Here is a 21084-nt window from a genome sequence, read left to right as displayed (position 1 = left end):
GCTCTCTCTCTCTCTCTCTTTTACGTCCCAATTATTCCCTTTTTCCATTCACATTTCCTCTCTCTCTCTCTCATAATCTCTGATCAGTTTTTCCCATTCCTCTTGCTCTCAACATCAGTGACGGACTCGCTAGCTAGTACTCTTCTTCACTATTCAAAGCAAGACCGCCATTAATGGCGGAGACCAAAGCTCCATTGTCGCTCATCGCCAAGCTCTCTTCGTTCCTCTTCCTCATCCTCCTCCACCTCGGCTGCTTCGTCTTCTCCGAAAAGCGCCGCCGCGAAGAAGACCGGAGCACCAAAAGCGACGCCGTCGCCGCCAAGAAACGCAAGCGCGCAATCGCTCCCGTACTTTCCTTCCTGAAAGGAATCTTCTCGAACAGCGGGTCGAAAAAATCGAAATCCACCGCCCAGACTCACCCTTCCACGCCTCCGCGTTCGTCGTCGCAGGCCAACTCCGTCGCCGAGCCGGTCGCTTCCGACCAGAGCCCCGGCGGCCGGAGCAAGAGGCCGTCCATGACCGAGTCGGAGATCATCGACGAATGCAGCGGCGGCGATCTATTCTTCCCACTCCGCAACGACATCTTCCCTTGCACCTCCTGCGGCGAGATCTTCCAGAAGCCCCAGGCGCTGGAGAGCCACCAGGCCACGAGGCACGCCGTGTCGGAGCTCGCCGACGGAGACTCCGGCAAGAACATCGTCCAGATCATATTCAACTCCAGCTGGACGAGCCAAGGGAACCACAACACAAAAACTCCGAAGATCCACCGAATCCTGAAGATCCACAACTCCACGAAGATCCTCTCCCGATTCGAAGAGCACAGAGAGGCCGTGAAGTCCCGAGGGAACGGCGGTCGGAGAGCGAGAGACGAGCGGTGCGCGGCGGACGGGAACGAGGTGCTCCGATTCCACTGCGCGACGTTCGTGTGCGAGCTCGGCCGCGACGGCGGGACCGGGGTCTGCGGCCACCAGTACTGCGGAGTGTGCGGGATCGTACGGTGGGGATTCTCGGCCAAGCTGGACGGGGTGTCGGTGATGTCCACGAGCCGCGGGGCCCACGCGGCGGTGCCCGATGACGTGGAGGAGGACTTCGCGTTCATGAACGTCAAGAGGGCGATGCTGGTGTGCCGAGTGGTGGCCGGAAGAGTCGGCCGCGAAGCCGAAGAAGAAGCCGACAAGACCGGCGCCGCCTTCGATTCCGTTCTGGCCGGGGACGAGCTTCTTCTCTTCACGCCCAAGGCACTCCTTCCTTGCTTTGTCATTGTCTATACCGTCGTGTGAGTCTTCTTTTTTTTAATATAACGTATGTGTGCGAACGTATCCAAAACAAGTCTAGCTACAATCAACACCTTTCATTTCTATTCGCTGTTTTTGCTTGATTTTTTTTTTTTTTTTTTGGGTCCATAGAAGAGAGAGAGAGAGAGAGCGACCCATTTTTGTTGGCGATGTACACGTTCAGATATGAGTGTGTGCGTGTGTATGTATATATGTATGTAAAATATGGGAGTTCTTAAACATGTTTTAAGTTTTTAGTGATCTTCTTGTACTTGTATTGGTGGTGTAGTCCTGTTTTTTTTTTTTAGTTTGGTGTCACAAACCACACTCTTACTTGTATTGTATCTGAAATTGTATGTAAAGGGATGCTAAATAAATGCTCTGAGTTGTAGTTCAATGTGTCTGCTTTTGACCTCTGAAATTGTCAAATGACATGAAATAAACGTGGATTTGATCAACTCCCGAATTACATACTATTTTACCATCTTCGGGTTGTGGAGAGACAATAGGGAAAAAAAAAAAAAGCTATTGGAAGCCTAATGCTAACGCAAAGTAACATCGACTAAGAGAAAGGCGATAGGAAAAATATATAAATTAACAAAAGATGATGAAACGTTGCTCAATTAAAGCCTTCAATCAAGTATAAAGGTGTTTAACCGACAAGACAAGAGAACCAAGTAGCAAAATAGTGGACTACTATTCACACAAATTACATTGGCACTATCTTCAGCAATATAACAAGTATACAATTCGTACCTTACCATTTAAAGATTAACTAAAAACAAAAATCAATAGCTAGAAGGAACGGAACCAATTTTTTTTATTAAACAAGAAATGGACGTCAAACAGTACATAGAAAACTGAAATATGTACATAGCTCGGTGCTAGTATAGAAGGTATAACGGTATCAAATCATCGACTCTCACTCCCTCCCAAAGTCAGGCTATAAATTCCACAAATAGCTTCAGCATTTCTCATATCTTCCTCAACAAGTAACCACATCGTAGGCCTCCGGAGAAAGCCTGGTTCATACATGGTGCTCTTAACACAGCTTCTTGATAAGCCACAACCTGTAAACATATAAATAAACACAGCCTCATTTGCATTTATCTCCGCTTTCACAGGTAACCAACAAAAACCGCAGTTTTCCAAGGAATCCCAATCTTCACATGACACAGCTGATATTCTACAAAATTAGAAGAAGGAAAAAAAACAGCTGATATTCTCATCGTCTAGAAAAAGGAATAACAAATCATTGGTTACATCTTTTTACGACATGACACAGAAAACGTAGTTTATAAGGCTTTCTCGGGATATTTCAGTTCCTACAATTTATACTATGAAATATCACTGAGACATACTGAGTTGTTGGAAGGAGTTCTGTTTCACTTTTCACATATCAGAGCTTCACTCATTCGCAAGAATTCAGTGTCTCCAAACTTCCATCTTCAATTAGAGCTTTGACGCTCGGCGAAATCCTTTCATCAGCCAATAATTTGACAACAGCGTCCCTAATCAGCGAGTGAGACCTCGCCAGCTGGCCGTGGATACACCGCCTCTCAGCAATCTTTTTCAAAACTTCGAACGCCGAAGGCAGGTTCGAGTCGCAGAGAAAAGCGCTCAGCAATGCCGCGTAGATAGAGCCGTCGGGACTCATTTCTCTCTCTTCCATCGCCGAGAGATACGGGAGAGCCGCGTGGGGATTCCCGTTCCTGCAAAGGCCCTCGATCAGAGCCACGAAGTTAGTCCTGTTCGGGGAACATCCTTTGCTCGCCATGTCATCAAGGAGCCTCGCGGCTTCGTCGGGCTTTCCAACGGTACAAAGCCCACTTATCAACGAGTCGTACGTGGCCACCGACGGAACGAGGCCCTTTAGAGCCATCTCGTTCACGAGGCTACAAGCTTCGACAGCATTTCCGTTTTTGCACAATTGGTCTACGAATAAAGCCGAGTATTTTATCCATGGTCTGTGTGCATCAATTGGAATGTTGCGTATTGTCTGATCCGGTTTTGAGCCGATACGGATCATGTCTTTGAAGATTTCCAAAGCCGTGTCTAAATTTTCCGCCGCTAATAGACCATCGATAACGATTATGAAACAAGGTGTCATTCGGAGAGGACTTATCTTGAGAAGCTTGTTTACCTCAAGTATGGCATAGCTAGCTTCGTCGCCGATCATCGCTCGGAGAAGCGTGCGAGCCTTGTCGATTGACCCCGAGTTCACAAGACGACTCAGCACGGATTGATAAAGCAACGCGACTTCATGTGGGTCCTTAACATCACGCTGATTTTCTTCTTCGAGCAAATGTATGATGTCTCGTTCGGAAGGACAACAATCCACTAGCTTTGCGAGTATCCTCGCATCAGGACAGATTCGCAGCTTCTTCATATCTCCGTACAAACCCAAGGCTTTCTCGATGTCTTTGTTTCTCGAAAGCCCGCCGATCAGAACGTCGAAGAGAGAGATGTCAACTCTCAGACCTGACTCCCTCATTTTATCAAACAACCGAAGGGCTTCGTCGACTCTCGATTGCTTCACAAACCCGTTGATCAGAACATAAAACGTCTTCTCGCTCAGCCGAAGCTTCGCAGCTTCCATTTTCCCCAGAAACTCCAACGCCTCGTCCACTTTACCGCACTTACTAAAGGACACGATGAGGATAGTGAAAATCCGGTCATCGGCCAAACCCTTCTCGAACATGCCATTGAAGATAGTCAAAGCCTTTTTAAACTCGCCGGCATTGCAATAAGCCTGTAACAACGGCGTCAACGAGTATTTGGTCATTTCAAAACCAGAACCCGTCATTTCCTTCACCCTCGAATCGATCAAATCGACCGAGCCAGACTTCGATATCACCTCCAACAAGCAAGCGTAGGAATACTCGTTGGGAATGCAAAGGCCGTTCCTTTTGACCCGGTCAAACAAGCCGTTGGCCTCGTCGACCAATCCCAGACCGCCGAGACACCTCAGAAGAAAACCCAATCCGCCGGGCGTGATCGGACACTTGGACTCGACAAGGTCCGAAGCCAAGGCGCTCAGTGCGGCATTTTGTCGAGCACCTGATAGGATCGACGCCATGGCATTGTAGGCGTAGCAGTTGTGCTTGTAACCGGGTTGTTCCGAAGCCCAGGCGAAGAACGAAGAAGCCGTTTCCCAGCTCTTGAAACGATTCAATACGGACTCGACGAGCTTGTGGGTCAGAACCGGAACGAAGCGATTCAGGTCTGGGCTAATGGAGGAAAAGGGTTTGTCTTTGAAGATTGAAATGAGGTCGTCGGCGATCTGGGTTTGTCCCGGGGAGAGAAAAGAGTTGTTAAGAACGTTGGGCGAGAATGTCGATAGGGATTTGGAAGCGATTGTGAGCGAATGAAGTGCGTCGGGGCTGGTCAGCTGAGTCAAACGGTTGAGCACTTGCTGGGTTTTTGAGAGCCTACGCATCGCCATTGTCGTTAATTTATGCTTCGAGGTTTCTCTTCTCGAAAGTCGGAATTAAACAGCACTGAAATGTGCAGCTTTTGCTTGCACTTTGTAATGTATCTTCTGGTACACATCTTTAAATTTCACAGATACGGATTAAAAAAACAAAATGATAACACAAATTATATCTAATGAAAGAAGAAATAAATAGGAAAAATATCGTTTATACCGAACTATCATCGTAATTATGAAAGAAAAATTACACAAACTAAAGCCACTTAACGTTCGTATTGCAATCTAAGCGACGTTTCATTTAAGTTTCAAATATAACCACAAATGATGATGTGACTTATTAGTCATTTAACAAATTACTATATTAACATTTATGAAAATCGGCTGAATATAAACATGTACCCAAAGTTTTGATTGCAGCCAAATAATGCAGTTTAAAACAAGTTAACTTGTTTTATTCCATAGAATTTTCTTTAATTTTTTGTAATCCAATTAGTTGCGATATCAATTGTTCTTGTGTTAATTTCAGTTAATTTTCGTTTATTTACACGAGATAAGTTTTGACTGACTGAAACGTTGGTTAGTAGTTGGTTTCTATGATGTATGTTACATAAGGATATTTCCGATATTTTCTAACCGTTTATTTCTGTAAATGGTTAAATTATAAAATTTATCAAACGTTGGCTACATCATTCAAACCGTGTTTAAAATTGGTTACGTTATTAGACTACTCATTTAGAAACTAGCCAATCTGATAATATAATATTTCAAAATTCCAATACTACCCTTAATGAAAACAACCCACGCACTAAACCAAATCCTAAAAACGCTATTTCATCTACGAATCTGAAAGCGATGAAAACACGGCTATTGAATCGCCGATCTCCGAAGATAGTACGAAATCGCCAGCGTCGGAGTAAGAAATCGCCACAGAAGAAGAATTGATGAGAAAATCGTGGGCTCTGCTAGAGCTCGCGGTGGTGAGAACGCCTCCGACTCCATCGCCGGTGGCGAAGAATCCATGGCGGATCGTGGAGCACATGTTGCAGGACATGATTGAGGAAGATTCGCGAGATCCGAGAGAGCATGAAAGAGTTGCGCAGTGGAATCGGAGAAGCACGTTGTTGTCGGCGGAGCTGCGAGGGTTTTTTCGACCGACAGATTTGACGGAATTGCGACAGTATTCAAGTGAGTGTTGTGAATCGCGACAATCTCGTATCTCTCGGAATAATTTTAATCCAGCGGAATAAGTTTTAATTCAGCTACAAAATTGAAAGCGTTCATTAAACTGTTTGGATATGTTAGTGATTTAATGCTCTGTGTTTGATTTCGGAATACTCTATGTGTTTTTAAGTTGTGTGAGTACGTTACAAGTTTAGGTTCTCTTTATTTATAGCACTTCTTTGTTATTTGTTTGTGAATTCAACTTATTCTCATGTATTCGTCGACAATTTTGAAGAATCAATTTGACAACATATATCATCGAATCGTATGGCAAATCAGAGGCAAGTATTTTATTTTTCGAATGATAAATAATATTTATATCATATGCCGTGACTGTAAATATTATTTACCATGAAATATTCAAAGTTTTATTATTGTCTAATAACTTACATAGTTTTAATTGTATAAACCAGAGCATGCTTAATAATGATTAATGTCTATTTAATTCTTATAGATTAATAGTCAACTTCTAGCTAAATTTGTTTTATTTACACTCATATTTAACATTATTCACTACTAGAGGAAAAGTTATTTACTACCAAAATTTCAATGTATCTGTAATATAACTATGTCAACAAATTGTTGACATATATGTCAACAAATCAACTAACTTTCAATTTCTTAAAAATTATTTACATATATGTCAATTTCTTAAAAATTATTTACATTTATGTCAACAAATTATGACAATTGTTGACATATATGTCAACAAATCAACCAATTTTATAGTGTTATCAATTGTTGACATATACATGTCAATAAATTATCAAAAAACTCAGTTTTTTAAACCTAATTTTTTGACAAAAATGAGACTCAAAGAAAAAATTTAATAAGTAAAAAAAAAAGAATAAAAAATATTATTTCTACTCATTTTATTAGTATTTTTGTCCAAATTATAGTTTTTGTGGAAAATGAGAAAAAATGTTATGAGATGACAGTATTTGTGGCAATTTCTCTATATTTAATTTATGAAAAGAATAGTATGTCGTATCAATTTTAGTTTTTTTCCAATATATATATATATATATATATATATATATATATTGTGGCGTAAATTTGTGGAAGTCTAGTACTCGTTATAGAAAGTAGATTTAGTACGTTTGTCCTGTCAACAATGTGGGCCAATAAATGACAAGTGAAAGATGCCCAAATAAACGAGCCTCAAACTCATCAACGTCCAGAGAAGAAGAGCACAGGTAATTAAATATAAAATTAAAAGGACTCCGTCTATTTCATTTTAAAATGATATTTCGTGACTATTTCTATTAACGCATTTTCGTTTAGAGAAATGATATCAATTAGTAGTAACTTTGTTACTTTAGACAAACATAAGTTCAATTATATTTTTGGACACTTCTATTAGTAAAAATAGACCATCTATAATTATTGTTTTTTGTAAATTTGTTAGTCTGCAGTTTATAATAATTGTATATTTTCACGTGTACGATTATTAGTAGAAGTGTCAAAAAATATAAATTGGTTTATTTTAATCCCAAAGTATCAAAGTTACTATTATTTGTGGTCATTTCTACTTATTTTATTAATAAGAGAAAATAACACATATATATCAAGTGTTTTAAATTTTAATGTTTAAGTGAAATGTTAATTGTAACATTTGGATGAAATTATAATATAATCGAAGGACGACAAGGCAGTAGCATGAACGTGATGATAATTCTCCATGGGTTTGACTTTTTGGAAGCATCGAAAACAGAGCCCAAATACGAAATATTCAAATTCAGGGACTGTTATTTCCCTCCTGAAATCTCGCTCCACCCACGCTATCTCGCTTTCTTATTGCTCACAACAACACTGCTTTCGTACTCACACGGATATATTCTATATTTTATGTGTTAGTGGAAACTGTTAAGTGAATACGCGGACACACTCGTACAGATCCACGTTTGCCTTCACTTTGCGTGCTCTTCAAAGAGCCATCGTCTTCACGCCTATTTCATGAGCTATCATTAGCTTCGATCGTCTTCTCGTTGTCGAAGCGTTTCTTTGCGGTTTTGTTTGTTTGCTGAAGCAGTGGTTTCGTGACTTGAAAGCCTTTGCTGTGAGAAACCTGATATTTGTAAGATAATACGTTGATTCAGAGATTTATGATTTATTATTACTATTTTTATCCGTTTTCAGAAACCGTTATGATCGTTTTTTTTTCTCGCATATTGTTGCACACCAGGTGTTTGTGATATGTCATCTGAGTTCAGCTCGAAAGGCCATGACTTTGACATCGAAGATCAAGGAAACGCCTCAAATAACGCCGAGGCTGTGACTGACAGGTATAAGTTTTTCTTATATCCAAACACTTGTCATTTTTCCAATAAATTTGATTCGTAAAATCTACTTGTTGAACTCTGGTTTTACAATAACGAATAAAATGTCGTGGAGCGTGAATCTCGCTATTCGCTCCTTGATCAATCTCATATCTGAAGGACATTGTATCTGAGGAGTGATCAAGCTGTTTACAGAAGTATTATCAAGAGAGCTGTGATATAGATAAGTGGGGGGGTTTAAAGTCCAATTCTTTCTTTCCTTGAACAGATTCTTCAGAGGGAATCGAGCTTCTGGGACTTCGATTAATGGAGGTGAAAAGCGCAATCACGGAACGGGGATCAGATCAAGACCACTTCTGTCTGGCACAGCTTATTGCATTTCTTCATGTAGCATGATATTGCTGAATAAAATTGTTCTATCAGGGTACAACTTCAACGCGGGAATATCTCTGATGTTTTATCAAGTACGCTATTTTGGTGCTTTCAATCACTATTTCACGCATGCCCGTGTAATATAAGGCAGTTTTCTTAGCTGAGTTTTAATCTTGTTTGCTTTCTCATTGTCAAGCACAAGATTTATTCCCATACTTGAGGATAATTTTTTTTGTGGGTAATAAATGATACTTTTTTTAATGTTGTTGTTATTCTGCAGAATCTGATAAGTTCTCTAGTTGTTATTCTTTTGGGTTTATCTGGCATAGTCTCAGTGGAGAAGCTTAATTTAAAGTTGATACGCATCTGGATTCCCGTCAATGTTATCTTCGTTGGCATGCTTGTATCAGGAATGTTTAGGTAAGTTGTGAACTTCATAATCTTTGTTCTTTTCAAATGACTGTTATTATCCAATTTCTGAGACTAGTAAAAGAAAGTTGTCTAAGAAGTGAAGGAAATGTAGTTTTCTTCAAGTAAAGAGCTATCTCGCCAAACCGGCTAATGCATTGCTTTTTGTTAGTATTAGCCAATTGTCGACTGATTCCCAATATTTTTTGTTGTTCTTTCTCACTCAGTTTGAAATACATAAACATTGCTATGGTGACCATTTTGAAGAATATGACGAATATTTTAACGGCAGTCGGAGAATTGTATTTCTTCCGAAAACATCAGAGTCAGAAAGTCTGGACCGCCATGTTTGTAATGGTAACTACCCTCATTTACTTCGTTTGCACACAAACTGAAACCTTTCACTCCACAGATTTGCTGAAGTTGGGTCTTTATAGATAGGATATCGACTAGTTTCATCATCTCTGATGATTTTGGATGATCAAATTCTTGTTGACAATTATATTAGCGCTGTTCCACGCTGACTGTAGAAACATAAATTTCTCTGGATTATCTATCGTTTCTTTGAGTGATCAGTGTAATTCGTTACTTCTGTGTACAGATTATCTCTGCTATCAGTGGAGGTATCACAGACCTTTCCTTTGACGCAGTTGGTTATTCGTGGCAGATTGCAAATTGTGTTCTAACAGCTAGTTATTCAGTATGTAAGCCTAATATATATATTTTCAATTTCCGGTGAACATTTGTTGGTTTGCACTAAGTGCTATTAAAATTATAGCTATGCTTACAAATGGAAATCAGCATCGAATATTTTCCCTCAATGACAGTTGACTTTACGGCGAGTCATGGACGTAGCAAAGAAAGCCACAAAAACAGGAACTCTCAATGAAGTATCAATGGTGCTTCTGAACAACCTGTTATCTCTACCTTTTGCCGTTTTCTTGATTCTCCTTTTTCGCGAATGGGAATATGTGATAAACGCGTAAGCTGTCATTATTTTAACATCAACTTCAAATCATCTTCTTCTTTTTTCGCAAAAAAGTTCAATGGACTCTTCGATTTCGCTCACTTTTTTTTTTCCTGCAAATATGCAGTGAAGTAACCAAGCTTCCCATGTTTTGGGTCGTCGCAACTGCAAGTGGGATTCTCGGGCTGGCCATTAGCTTCACTTCTATGTGGTTTTTGCACCAAACTGGCCCCACAACATATAGGTACAACCAATCATCAGATAGGCCTCTGATTAAAATTTTAAAAAAAAATCGATTTCTTTTTCTTCTACATGTTATTATTTATTCTGCTCTGTCTTACACTCTTCGTATACTCTTTGCAGTCTTGTGGGGTCGTTAAACAAGATTCCAATCTCCATTGCCGGCTTAGTGATGTTCAAAGTGCCGCTGAGCCTATCGAACTCCTTCAGTATACTCTTTGGTAATCGACGCAATCGACTCTATAAACCATGAGCACCTTTTTATCATCGAGTTAATAAACTTGGTTCAATTTGACTAATTTTTAATGCATTTGTCCAGGTTTATTTGCTGGAATACTGTTTGCCAGGGCCAAAATGTCTTAGCTCTGCCTCAGAGTCGGATCAAAGAAAAATGTTGCAATAGTGCAAGAATCAGTTTCTTTGATCTTCTTGAGTTTTTGGAAAGAGATTTACATATATTATGCATTTCTTTATACACAATTTTTCAGGAGAGTTTCGTAGACGTCTCTTCTTCTCTTATCTTTGTTTGTTGATCTCTAATATTTATTTATTTATATAATTTACCAAAACAAAAAAGATACACAATAAATGTCAATAATAAATAGGGAGTCTTTCTGGCTAAGGTTCTCGCTTTTTAATTAATTATAAAGGAAATTGGTAATTGGTTCTTACTAAACTAACTTGGTTGTCGCAGTTTGGTCCATAACGTTTTTTTATTTTAGCGATTTCGGTCCTTCAATTTTTTATTTCGTTCAGATTTTGTTCAGTTTAAGCACTAAATTATGGCAACCCAAAAAGTTCAAAGACTATAGTCAATTACCAAAGTTAAAACTGTGGGTTGCAGGACTAAACCGAAAACCAGAATTAAGCTGAAGACTGGAATTGGATAAGAAATCTTACCCAGCTAATCCGAATGCAATATATAATAAGTTATTATATTATTGCAAATTTAAGATACAGGATAATCACTCTGCCGAACGTTATAGACCACTGGTCTGCTGCTTTTAATATCTTCTTTAAATTGAGTTTAGCCAATAATTTAATACCCAAAAAAAAAAATTAGTAACTTCCCGCCATTTGAGTTCTACATATATTAATCTTCTAAATAAGTCAAGGTGGTTACTTGGACCTCACAAGTAAAAATAACAGTCAAATTCAAAGTAATCAAAAAGGAAATAAAAAGATGGGAACTTTAGCTCAAAGGTATATTAGAGGAAGTGGATATGCTATGGTCACGGCATGAGCAAGCATTTACTAACATTTCATGCAATATTATCAAATTGGCCGTAATGCTCTCCCAAAATTCCATCTACTTATTACATAACATTAGTCTCATCTTTAAAACTTGTTGCGGTCGTTTTTTTTTTTTTTTTAAATTCACTTATTGCTGTCAACTTGAATTATTTACTGAAAAGACCAAATGACTCATTTTATATTAACCCCGTAACTTTTCTAATAGGGACATTTTCGTCTTTTAAATTTCCTCAGGCGCCAAGATTATCAACATAATGGCGCCAATATTATCGACGTGGCAATACAATTAATTCCTAGTGTAATTACATTAATGTGAAAAAAATTAATTCAATCCCTCCCTAAATTCTCTCCACTTTTGATCAAAGAGAGGAAGCTCAGGAGTTACAGCATAGAGTACTCAGAGCCGTTGGATTTTATTCATGATCGACGGATATTGAGCCACGTGGCTTACATTACGAGGCTTAATATTAGCTTTCCCTGTCTCTCTTTCATGAACTAAATGAAAAAAATCTCTCCACTAAAAAAATTCTCTTAGCTGTTCATCTCAATCCAAATATCATAAACACCTCTCTCTCTCTCTCTCTCTCTCTCTCTTTCTCTCTCTCTCGCCATGGAAGAAAAGGGTTTTTCCGAAGTTTTTCATGCATATTCTTACAATCGATATCGACCAGCTCGTCCTCCATTATCAGCCATAGATAGATTCTTGAGCAACAATTCTCAGATAATACAAGAGTCTCACGAGAACAACGCGAAGATCATAAAAAAGGATAAGTTAGTTTCGGAAATTAATAACGGCTTTTCACCACTCGATCATCACCACCTTGGTGGTGCAACGATCGGCGGAGATTTCAAATTCAACCTCGATCAAGACGAGACCAGCTTCGACTTCGACGCGTTTTTCGCCGACGAAGATGAGAATCGTCACTCTCTCGATCACATAGAAGCTTCTCTGAACGACAGTAATGACCATGGAAGAGCAGTGTTGGAGAAGAGAACCCAAGACGAAGAGAGTGCAATTATCGGAAATAAGAAAGCTAAGAAAGCTTCGGTGATTTCTGCTTCCGCTTCTTCTTCTCTCTCCGTGGGTTTGATAAAAGGCCAATGGACTGACGACGAAGACAGGTATTCGTGTTCTGTAAATATGGATATATATCATTTTGTTTTTGTATCAATGTGATTTTGACCGATTTAGGGCTTTTTTGTTTGTTTTTTTATTAGGAAGCTGATTAGGTTGGTGAATCAATACGGGCTGAGAAAGTGGGCCCAGATAGCTGAGAGAATGACTGGAAGAGCCGGAAAACAGTGCCGAGAGAGATGGCATAATCACTTACGCCCTGATATCAAGGTTTGATTTCGGTCCCTTTTTTTTGTTCTCTTTTTCTTTTAGGATAATTATATATGAAAATCCGCATTTTTTTTCATTTTAGGTTATTTTGTCTTCTTCTGTTATTTGTCCTACGATCTCAGTTATGTACAAAATGTGCTTGCCGTAGATTGGTGTAGTACCTAGAATCTGAATTAACAAAGTTATGTTCGTTGGATGGGTTTGTTTTATACATTCAATTTTTTTTTTTCCTTGATGAAAATCTCTATCCATATACTTGTCAAAAAACTATCACACAGGGATTGCACCCAGGAGCAAGAAATAATAATAATAAAAAAAGTTCATATATACATCATCCAAAAACTAGGGTTTCCAATGCTTTTAAAAAACCACATCTTTCTTCTTATTTTTTATTATTACATTCTTAATCTCTATATGAAGTATGAATTATAATTCTCTAGCCCCAACTAATGCGCGCGCGGACACACATACACACACAAAAAAAAAAAAAAAAAAAAAAAAAAAAAAAAAATGTATGTTTACTTCTACTTAGCAAATTTTATTTTTTTTATTTTATTTTTTTTGTGTGTGTGTGTATGTGTGTGTGATGACTCATCAGAAAGACAGCTGGAGCGAGGAGGAGGAGAGGATTTTGGTGGAGGCTCACGCGGAGGTCGGAAACCGGTGGGCCGAGATCGCGAAGCGAATCTCTGGGCGGACCGAAAACTCGATCAAGAATCACTGGAACGCCACGAAAAGGAGGCAAAACTCGAGGAGATCGAAGACCAAACAGACACCCCAATCATCCCAGCACAAGTCACCCTCAAAGCCTCAGTCCTCTATTCTCCAAAACTACATCAAAAGCAAGACTCTCACCGCAAACACAAACAACACTGTCGTAGCAGTTCTCACAGCCTCCAACACCAGCTCAACCGTGACCGAAGACAAAATCCCGTCAAGCGACGTGTACTCCAGCACCGAGTCTCCTCTGGTTGTCCCTCAGACCTACGACGAGGAAGCCATTTTCATGCAGAACCTCTTCACGTCCAACGACGACATTCCTTCGCTTGTTCACGATCTTGATCATGATCAGATGATGATCGTAAAACAAGTCGCCTCTTCGACGAGCTCTCGCGATACGCATCTCTACTCCGATCTCTACATGTCTTACCTTCTTAACGGTGGACCCACCGGTTCGACTACCGAGGAGATCGCGATCAGCAGCGCCGCTGATTACGGCGGATCCGTCGGTCAATATTGTTTTTCCACGGTTGGGAAGAGGGACATTGACTTGGTAGAGATGATTACTTCTTGTTTTTCGAAAAATCCACTCAATTAATATATAGCTCATTTGCTGGGTGTAGTTCAAATATGACAAACAGAAGGGAAAAATAACCATATTTTACAGTTTCATAAGCTTCGAATTTGAAGAACTGGTCCATTACCATTGTCTTTATTTCTGGATTAACTTTGGAACTGAGTGATTTTGAGCTCTTGTGTTCAGAAATATTCTCTAATATTATTTGCTTATTCAATTATATTTTTTATTATTATTATTTATGTATGTGCGTTACTACAGTTTGTCTTTCTTGCGTTTCAAAGTACAGTTGAAGGTTTGTCTTCAACGATTTTCTTGCCAAATTTCTTATCGGTTTTATTGTTACTGTCTTTTTGTTACCGACCCAACGGCTTTGATTCCTTTCAATGTAAATTGTGTTGACGAGTCTTCTAGGGTGAAAGAAGTTTCCATAAGCGATGACGTACGTCTTTTTGTAACTTAATAATATAACTTCATCCACGGATTACTTTTGATATTATATAATAACTTTTCATCACATTATATGACTTAATTTGCACTTTTTCGTATTCATGGATCAGATTAATAAGTTATGCATATATACCGCCACGTGATTTTTGCATAATATCACATCGCTGTATTTAAAATTTTGTTAGGTGTGAATAAAATTAAATTGAAGTGAGCTCCCTCTGAAAACTGTTGTGTTTTTACATAGGGTTTTATCTTTCTTTACGTAAAAATTAAGTATATAAGATATAACCTTGATCCATATTCATTGTTATCGTTTGTAATACTATAAATAAAAAATAAAACAAAATTTCGGATAAATAACCAGCATTAAAACATTTGCAAAATAGTAAGGTGCGTCTAAACTCTAAAATGAGCGAGTGAGATAGCTAAAATATGCGAGTGTCAGGTTTCAAAATGTTTTGATCATGTGATTAAATTTTATGAAAGTTTAATTTTTTTAGGAAAAATATCAAGATTATCTCTCGTGTTTAATCAAAATGCGAGATTTGTCGTTTTGATTTCTAGAAATATCAGACATATCCTTTAATTTTAATATAAATGATATATACCTCCCAAAAAAAATGTTATATTACATATATTACCCTTTTCGTTTATTTTTTACAAAAAAAAATAATTTGAACTCCCAAAAATACCCTTAATAAAATAATTTTTTTTTATTTTCTATTCTATATACAAAAAATGAAATTAAAAAATTTCTTTATAAAAAGTTAAGGATTTTTTATAAACAGAGATTTTGATTTTTTTAATAAAATAGTAAATAAATTTATTATATTATTTTGGGGAGTTCAAATTATTTTTTTCTAAAAAATAAACGAAAATGGTGATATCTGTAATATTACATTTTTTTAGGAGAGGTATATGTCATTTATATTAAACTGTAGGGATATATTTGATATTTCTACGGGATAAATCTCGCATTTCGATTAAACACGAGGGATACTATTGATATTTTCCATTTTTTATATAAATCGTCAAAATGTTAAATACTACAAAAATTGACACTCTAGCTTTGATTATTTTACTAAAAATTTAAAATTTTGACTATTTTATTAATTAATTAGCTCCAAACGGCTATATATATTTATATTACTTATATTTCGAGTAGTGTAAAACTAAATATTTGAGTTCGTATAATACTTGAATAAATAATAGTTTTAAGGAATAATTGTATAAAATAGTCATTTGAAACTTATTGATTAGCAAAATAGTTAAAGTTTCAACTTTTTCGGCAAAGTAGCCAAATTTACGTTTTCAAAAAAAATTTGACTGCTAAAATTAAATTTTTTTACGATTATTATAAGCAATTTATCATTTTCAAAAAAATTAATCTTGTTTCAATTTTTTTTTAAACCAGATCGCTGTATATTTTGGATATTTCACTAAATTAAGACAAACGTTGGCTATTTTGCAAATTCATAACTTTAAATTGACTATTTACATACTTCACCACCCTAGTTTTAAATCATTGCATGATAGTGATCTTTGAACCTGGGCTAACAGAATCATAACAAACCAGAATTCTGTTTCCATTCTTCCCAAAAATTTGTATAGGAATATTTCTACTTCGATATTATTCACGGAACAAAATTTATTGTCGTATTCTCATACTCTTTTTATTTTTTTTCCCGAAACTTATTAGTCATATATTAGGTTAATTTTTTTTACTGATGAACAGTACCAAAACTGATCGGAATCGGTTTGACTAGAATTGTGGTATTGTTCACAATAGAACACTCCGTTTCCATTGGTCTTGGGATTTCGATAAAACCAAAAATGGAATAAATTAGAATTCTATATGTCCACGATTTATGATCCCTCGTCGTAAATTTTTGGAGACATAATTTAGAAGTGAAGCTTGAATATTGAACAGTAGGCAAATCTATTTATTTTTCAATAAAGTAGCTGAAAATTTTGAAAATTAAACATACCTTTTCATTTTGAACAAAAACTACCTCTGCTATAACCTTATTATTACCCCTTTGAATCCGATCACATCGCCCTCTCTTTCTCTTTACTCTCTGAGAAACATGAATACGCTATCTCCACTATTGAAGAGCCCGAAAATGTTTTTGAAGGGGGGGCACATAAGCGAAAAAAATATTTAAAGGGGGATATGACAAATAAGCTATAAATTTTTACACTAAAAATAATAAAATTATCCAAAACACTAAATTTTTCTGAAGTTAAGGGAAACTTATGCCCCCTAATGTTCACGTGGCTCCACAACTATCTATCTTGCTGTATTCAAAGAAAAAAAAAACTTTACCGATCTAATCAACATTGTTCACGGTCTTCCACCATCAAAACCACTCTTCCGTTGCAGCCCATGTATACAAAAAAAGATTATTGGCTATTTTGATAGCTATTTTAATGTCCATACATAAAAAGTTATGATTCGAAACAGAAAAAAAGGTCCCATATTTCGTATTGACAAGTTTTCATGCTTAAAATCAAAACAACTCTCAAAATATTTATTTAGAGCGTTCTTGATCCATGATAACTAGGAAGTTCAAAAGTATTGAATTCGATGTTACTGACTTGTTAAAATCGCCATTTTGCCTCAACGGTGTCATAAACTAATCAATTATTTTTCTTAGTGTTTTCTTACCACAATTCGTCAATCCCATTGAAAAATGATAATATTAGCTAAAATCTCTATACCTATTGAACAATAAGAATTAGTAAACATTATTTAATTGAACTGTTGCGTATATTATTTAGTCAAGAAAATATTAGGAGTTGTTTGGTTTGTGATTCCAAATTTGTTTTCTGTTTTTTAATTCTAAATTCTAGAAAACACTTTTAGAAAACATGTTTGGTTATAGTACTTAGAAAACAAATTTAAAATCATGTTTCTTTTTCTTTGAAATTTGTTTAAAAAACATAAAATAATGAAAATGTGTTTTATATTTTATCTCTCTTATATTTTAAATTAAACTCTAAAACAATTGAATGTAAAACATAATCAAACAACATTTTAAAATATTCTGAAACGTAATTCTAATTTTTTTAAAAAATTTAAAATTAGAATCAGAAAATAAAATTTAAAAACAAAAAAAAAAATTAGAATACTAAACCAAACGACCTCTTACATAAATTTTTTACTAATTAACAATTATTGTGAGGAATTTTTTCTTGTTCGTAAAACAACATGAAAGTCCAACCAAAAAACAAAGAAACACAGTGAGTCCATTCCTAAAAACAAAGCGAAAAGCCAAAAAAAACTTGATTAAATGGCACGAAGAACTACTTCTAAGAAGTTTTGTGAAAATCCTAAGCATGAAATATATAAATCTGATGTAAAATAGAATAAAAATTTGATTTACGTTAACTCCCGAGAAGCTTTGTATAAGGAAAAAAAATAATAAAAATAAAGAAAAAAAGCAGCAGCTAAATTTACGTGTGAGTTCCTAAAAAATGAAAAGATAAAACATTTTAGAGAGAGGAGGGTTATTTTCTAGCGTCGTATACATCTTTTACATACATGTAATAACTTATCCTAAATTGCCTTGAGACCAACTTATATAAAGATTTTACAAGTTAATTGAGGAGAGTTGTTCATACTTTATATAATAAACATTATGCTGAAGATGACCGTCAGAGAAAGCCTTTTGTCGTCATATAATAAACCTCAAATTCTATAAAAAAAAAAAACCATCAAATATGAGACAAAAACATCGAAAAAAATTATATAAAATTTGACCAAGTTAATAAAATTATAAAACAATATTTTTTCCAACAAACACACAATAAACTGGGGAATTAATTAGAGTCAACATTTGTCGCCACTAATCAGCATATAGTCGCTGCATATAAAGTGTAGGCGATAATGAAGATCGACGTTGTTCAAAATGCCGTACGCAAATTCCAAAGTCGTCACCACTAATTGACGCACTATTTTTAGTTTTAGGATAAATCTAAATGAAAAAAACAAATATTCCTTACCGCAACATAAAAGTTATACAAATCTACGCTTGTTTTCCTACATACAGGCCCGGCTCAAGATTAATTTGGGCCTAAAGCAATCCCTTTTACTTTTTTGGGGACTTTTCTAGTTATAGTTCAGAGACAAAGGTTTTAAATATAGGCGATATCTAGTTATATCTAGTCGATAGTTAGGTTTTTGAAGAGTCTCGGTATGATATCAATGATATAACTTCTAGGTTTAAAATATCGTTCAATTTTTACAAAATTCGTGAGTCGAATTGTTAAAAATTGGTCATATTTGTTCGATTTTTTATCTTATTTTTTTAATAAATTTTAAATTATTATGAAATCTGTCTACTAATAAATAGATAAAGAGAACATATCTCTTTTAAATTTTTGAATTATTGTCAACAGAGATTTTATGGAGCATGTCATTAAGCATAATATTTTCAGATAACGTCTCATTTTCATAATATATATATATATATATATATATATAAATATATATATATATATATATAATTAGGTAACGAGCCAACTAAAACGTTTGGGATTGCTATATAGCCAATGTTTCATAAATACTAGGTAAATGACCATATATAAAGATGACATGACCTTATCAGAGTATTTTATACATTATTGGTTTGCTCCTCTTTTAAATTCGAAATTTCATTTAAAATTTGATTTTTTTTGTTTAATTTCAAATTTTAAACATAATATTCGGTTATTAACATTTCAAATAAATCCCTACTATTTTGCAACAGATTTAGGGATTATGCGATATATTATTCAGTATCCATATTAAGCGTTCCTATTTGTATCGGTCAGATATTTTCTATATCCATATTCAAATTTCAAGCGCATTGTCGGCGGCGGCGAGGATTGCGTGATCCCACGAGGCTGAGGCGGAGGGCGTGGACTACGGGATCCGACGAGGCCAGCTGTGGTATTCCCGGCATATAACTTAGGTGGAGGACTGCGGGATCCGACGAGGCCGAGGTGGAGGGCGAGGACTGCGGGATTCGGCGAGATGGATGAGGTACGATAAATTTATGTTCTTCAATTTTCTAGGTTTTGTTGGTTTTCGAAACTGAATTGACGATATGTGATTTAGATTTTGATTTCGATTTTGTATAAATGTGTGTTTTTTATCGGTGTTTGCTAGGTTATCTACAACATGTTACTGATCGGAGTAGAGGATTTGAGATTGTGACGATGAGCAGTATTGAGGAAGTTGAGAAGGCTGTGGATTTGAGGGTTTGAGTCTCTCTAGAAAGACTTCGCTTTGTTCAAATCAGTTGTACATATTTGTAAATTTTGTAAGTAATTGCAATAAGTTGTAAATAGTTGTATATAATTGTGTGTATATTGTTCATTTTGCAATAAAAAAATCAATATATCGCAAATAGTCAATAGATTCAAATATTAACTGCAAAAATGTTCTTAAAATACAAGTTAATAATTGTAAATAGTCGTTAATATGTAATAATTAAAATCAACAACTATAAATAGTAGTTAATATTCAACGTCAAATTGTTTCAGAATGTTATAAAATCGTTTTAAATAATTCTATGACAAAAATAGCCCTTAATAATCATAATAATTGAATATTCAGATAGGTAAATGCAACATGTGCATTAAGATCAGATCGAATTCTCCACCCTCATTATTGATGATCTACTCATGTAAATGATTTTCTGGCGAGGTCTGAACACGAGGCTTCCTCTCAAGATATCTGCAGAATAACTTTTAGCAGTAAGGACGGATGTGGCCCTTAAACAATAATGATATCTCAACCTGAATCTAGGCATCTGTCATTTATTTGGAAAAGTATGCCATGTTAGAGCATATGTGGGAGAGTGAGACATCCTTTGAGACATGTGGCTGCCTTTACGCTGACGAGTAATGAACACAGTCTTCGAGGGAGTCTTCGAGGACAAGCCTTGACCAACATATCCTAAACCCTTATGATTTTTAGGAGATTTTCAAACACTCAAGATTTCAATATGTGGACAGATTTAGTCATGAAATCGAGATTATAGGTAAGTTTAGTAACATATTTCTTCAAGTCTATAATGACACCAAGAAGATTTAATTTTCTTTGTATTTAAGAGCTTTAATCCTCTTTTTCTAACTCTCAAAGACTTTTGATGCTTCAACCCATTTTCACATAGAGAATAAGCATCTTGAAGTTTCATCACTCAATTCATCATCACTAGGATGCATATAATAACATTATTTGTCATATCAATTTCATTAAAGACAGGTTCAAAAATACCATAAACAACGTGCTCATTGTGATTTTAGCATTTAGAGGTGAAGGAAATAAAGTGATTAGTGTGGTCTCTCTGTTCTTCACTCCCTGATTCAATGTGATCGTCACTAAGAGTGGTGTTGTAATTCTTAGGCTGCTTCATCATAAAGTTTGGACACTCATCTTGAATATACCCAAAACACACACATTTTCGGTATTGAATCTATTTTCATATGTTAATCAAGTCATAGCCTTTGTCATTTCTCTTCCTTGTCAAAATATTTGTCTATAATAAAAGGAACT

General features: G+C 36.1%; 4 protein-coding genes across 6 annotated transcripts; 3 read left to right on the top strand and 1 right to left on the bottom strand.

Annotated features, from left to right (window-relative positions):
- On the top strand, positions 1-1671 carry LOC149381778 (zinc finger (C2H2 type) family protein). Its single transcript, XM_089601013.1, has one exon. It carries the CDS (start codon positions 174-176, stop codon positions 1278-1280), a length of 1107 nt encoding a protein of 368 aa, XP_089457139.1. The 5' UTR covers positions 1-173; the 3' UTR covers positions 1281-1671.
- Positions 1672-2086: 415 nt separating this feature from the next.
- Positions 2087-4859, bottom strand: LOC149381777 (Tetratricopeptide repeat (TPR)-like superfamily protein). 3 transcript variants are annotated; one of them, XR_016302004.1, is made up of 2 exons: positions 2636-4859; positions 2087-2460 (listed from the first exon to the last, which is right to left on the bottom strand). XR_016302004.1 is itself a non-coding variant. In XM_089630001.1 (1 exon), the coding sequence occupies exon 1, from the start codon at positions 4717-4719 to the stop codon at positions 2686-2688; it is 2034 nt and encodes a 677-aa protein (XP_089486127.1). In that variant the 5' UTR covers positions 4720-4859; the 3' UTR covers positions 2478-2685. The 3 variants fall into 3 exon arrangements, 1 of the variants encoding a protein (XP_089486127.1); XR_016302005.1 differs by having other exon boundaries at positions 2087-2344; XM_089630001.1 differs by lacking the exon at positions 2087-2460 and having other exon boundaries at positions 2478-4859.
- Positions 4860-7774: 2915 nt separating this feature from the next.
- On the top strand, positions 7775-10819 carry LOC149381776 (GDP-mannose transporter GONST2-like). The gene is made up of 10 exons (XM_089600840.1): positions 7775-8005; positions 8114-8213; positions 8476-8671; positions 8860-8999; positions 9215-9344; positions 9589-9687; positions 9815-9969; positions 10082-10198; positions 10318-10415; positions 10514-10819. The coding sequence occupies exons 2-10, from the start codon at positions 8125-8127 to the stop codon at positions 10555-10557; spliced, it is 1068 nt and encodes a 355-aa protein (XP_089456966.1). The 5' UTR covers positions 7775-8005; positions 8114-8124; the 3' UTR covers positions 10558-10819.
- A 1239-nt stretch (positions 10820-12058) lies between these two features.
- LOC149381775 (transcription factor MYB64-like) lies at positions 12059-19790 on the top strand. The gene is made up of 5 exons (XM_089601425.1): positions 12059-12570; positions 12667-12793; positions 13392-14066; positions 14352-14385; positions 19693-19790. The coding sequence occupies exons 1-5, from the start codon at positions 12059-12061 to the stop codon at positions 19788-19790; spliced, it is 1446 nt and encodes a 481-aa protein (XP_089457551.1).
- The last annotated feature ends 1294 nt before the right edge of the window (positions 19791-21084 follow it).

Source organism: Urtica dioica, chromosome 11 (genome assembly GCF_054948205.1).
Source record: "Urtica dioica subsp. dioica isolate 48M chromosome 11, U.dioica_male_clone48M_v1_H2, whole genome shotgun sequence".
In the NCBI taxonomy this organism is placed as follows: domain Eukaryota; kingdom Viridiplantae; phylum Streptophyta; class Magnoliopsida; order Rosales; family Urticaceae; genus Urtica; species Urtica dioica.
Note: the sequence above shows the minus strand (reverse complement) of the source record. Positions and strands in the feature narration are given on the sequence as shown.

What these genes read in the sequence shown, in the direction of transcription:
- LOC149381778 (XM_089601013.1), top strand. Translation starts at nt 174, where the DNA reads ATGGCGGAGACCAAAGCTCCATTGTCGCTCATCGCCAAGCTCTCTTCG.
- LOC149381777 (XM_089630001.1), bottom strand. Translation starts at nt 4,719, where the DNA reads ATGGCGATGCGTAGGCTCTCAAAAACCCAGCAAGTGCTCAACCGTTTG.
- LOC149381776 (XM_089600840.1), top strand. Translation starts at nt 8,125, where the DNA reads ATGTCATCTGAGTTCAGCTCGAAAGGCCATGACTTTGACATCGAAGAT. An exon ending in GGACCGCCATGTTTGTAATG is followed by an intron (nt 9,345 to 9,588) that starts GTAACTACCCTC and finishes TTCTGTGTACAG; the next exon opens with ATTATCTCTGCTATCAGTGG. An exon ending in ACTGGCCCCACAACATATAG is followed by an intron (nt 10,199 to 10,317) that starts GTACAACCAATC and finishes TACTCTTTGCAG; the next exon opens with TCTTGTGGGGTCGTTAAACA.
- LOC149381775 (XM_089601425.1), top strand. Translation starts at nt 12,059, where the DNA reads ATGGAAGAAAAGGGTTTTTCCGAAGTTTTTCATGCATATTCTTACAAT. An exon ending in TGGACTGACGACGAAGACAG is followed by an intron (nt 12,571 to 12,666) that starts GTATTCGTGTTC and finishes TTTTTTTATTAG; the next exon opens with GAAGCTGATTAGGTTGGTGA. An exon ending in GGAAGAGGGACATTGACTTG is followed by an intron (nt 14,067 to 14,351) that starts GTAGAGATGATT and finishes GCGTTACTACAG; the next exon opens with TTTGTCTTTCTTGCGTTTCA.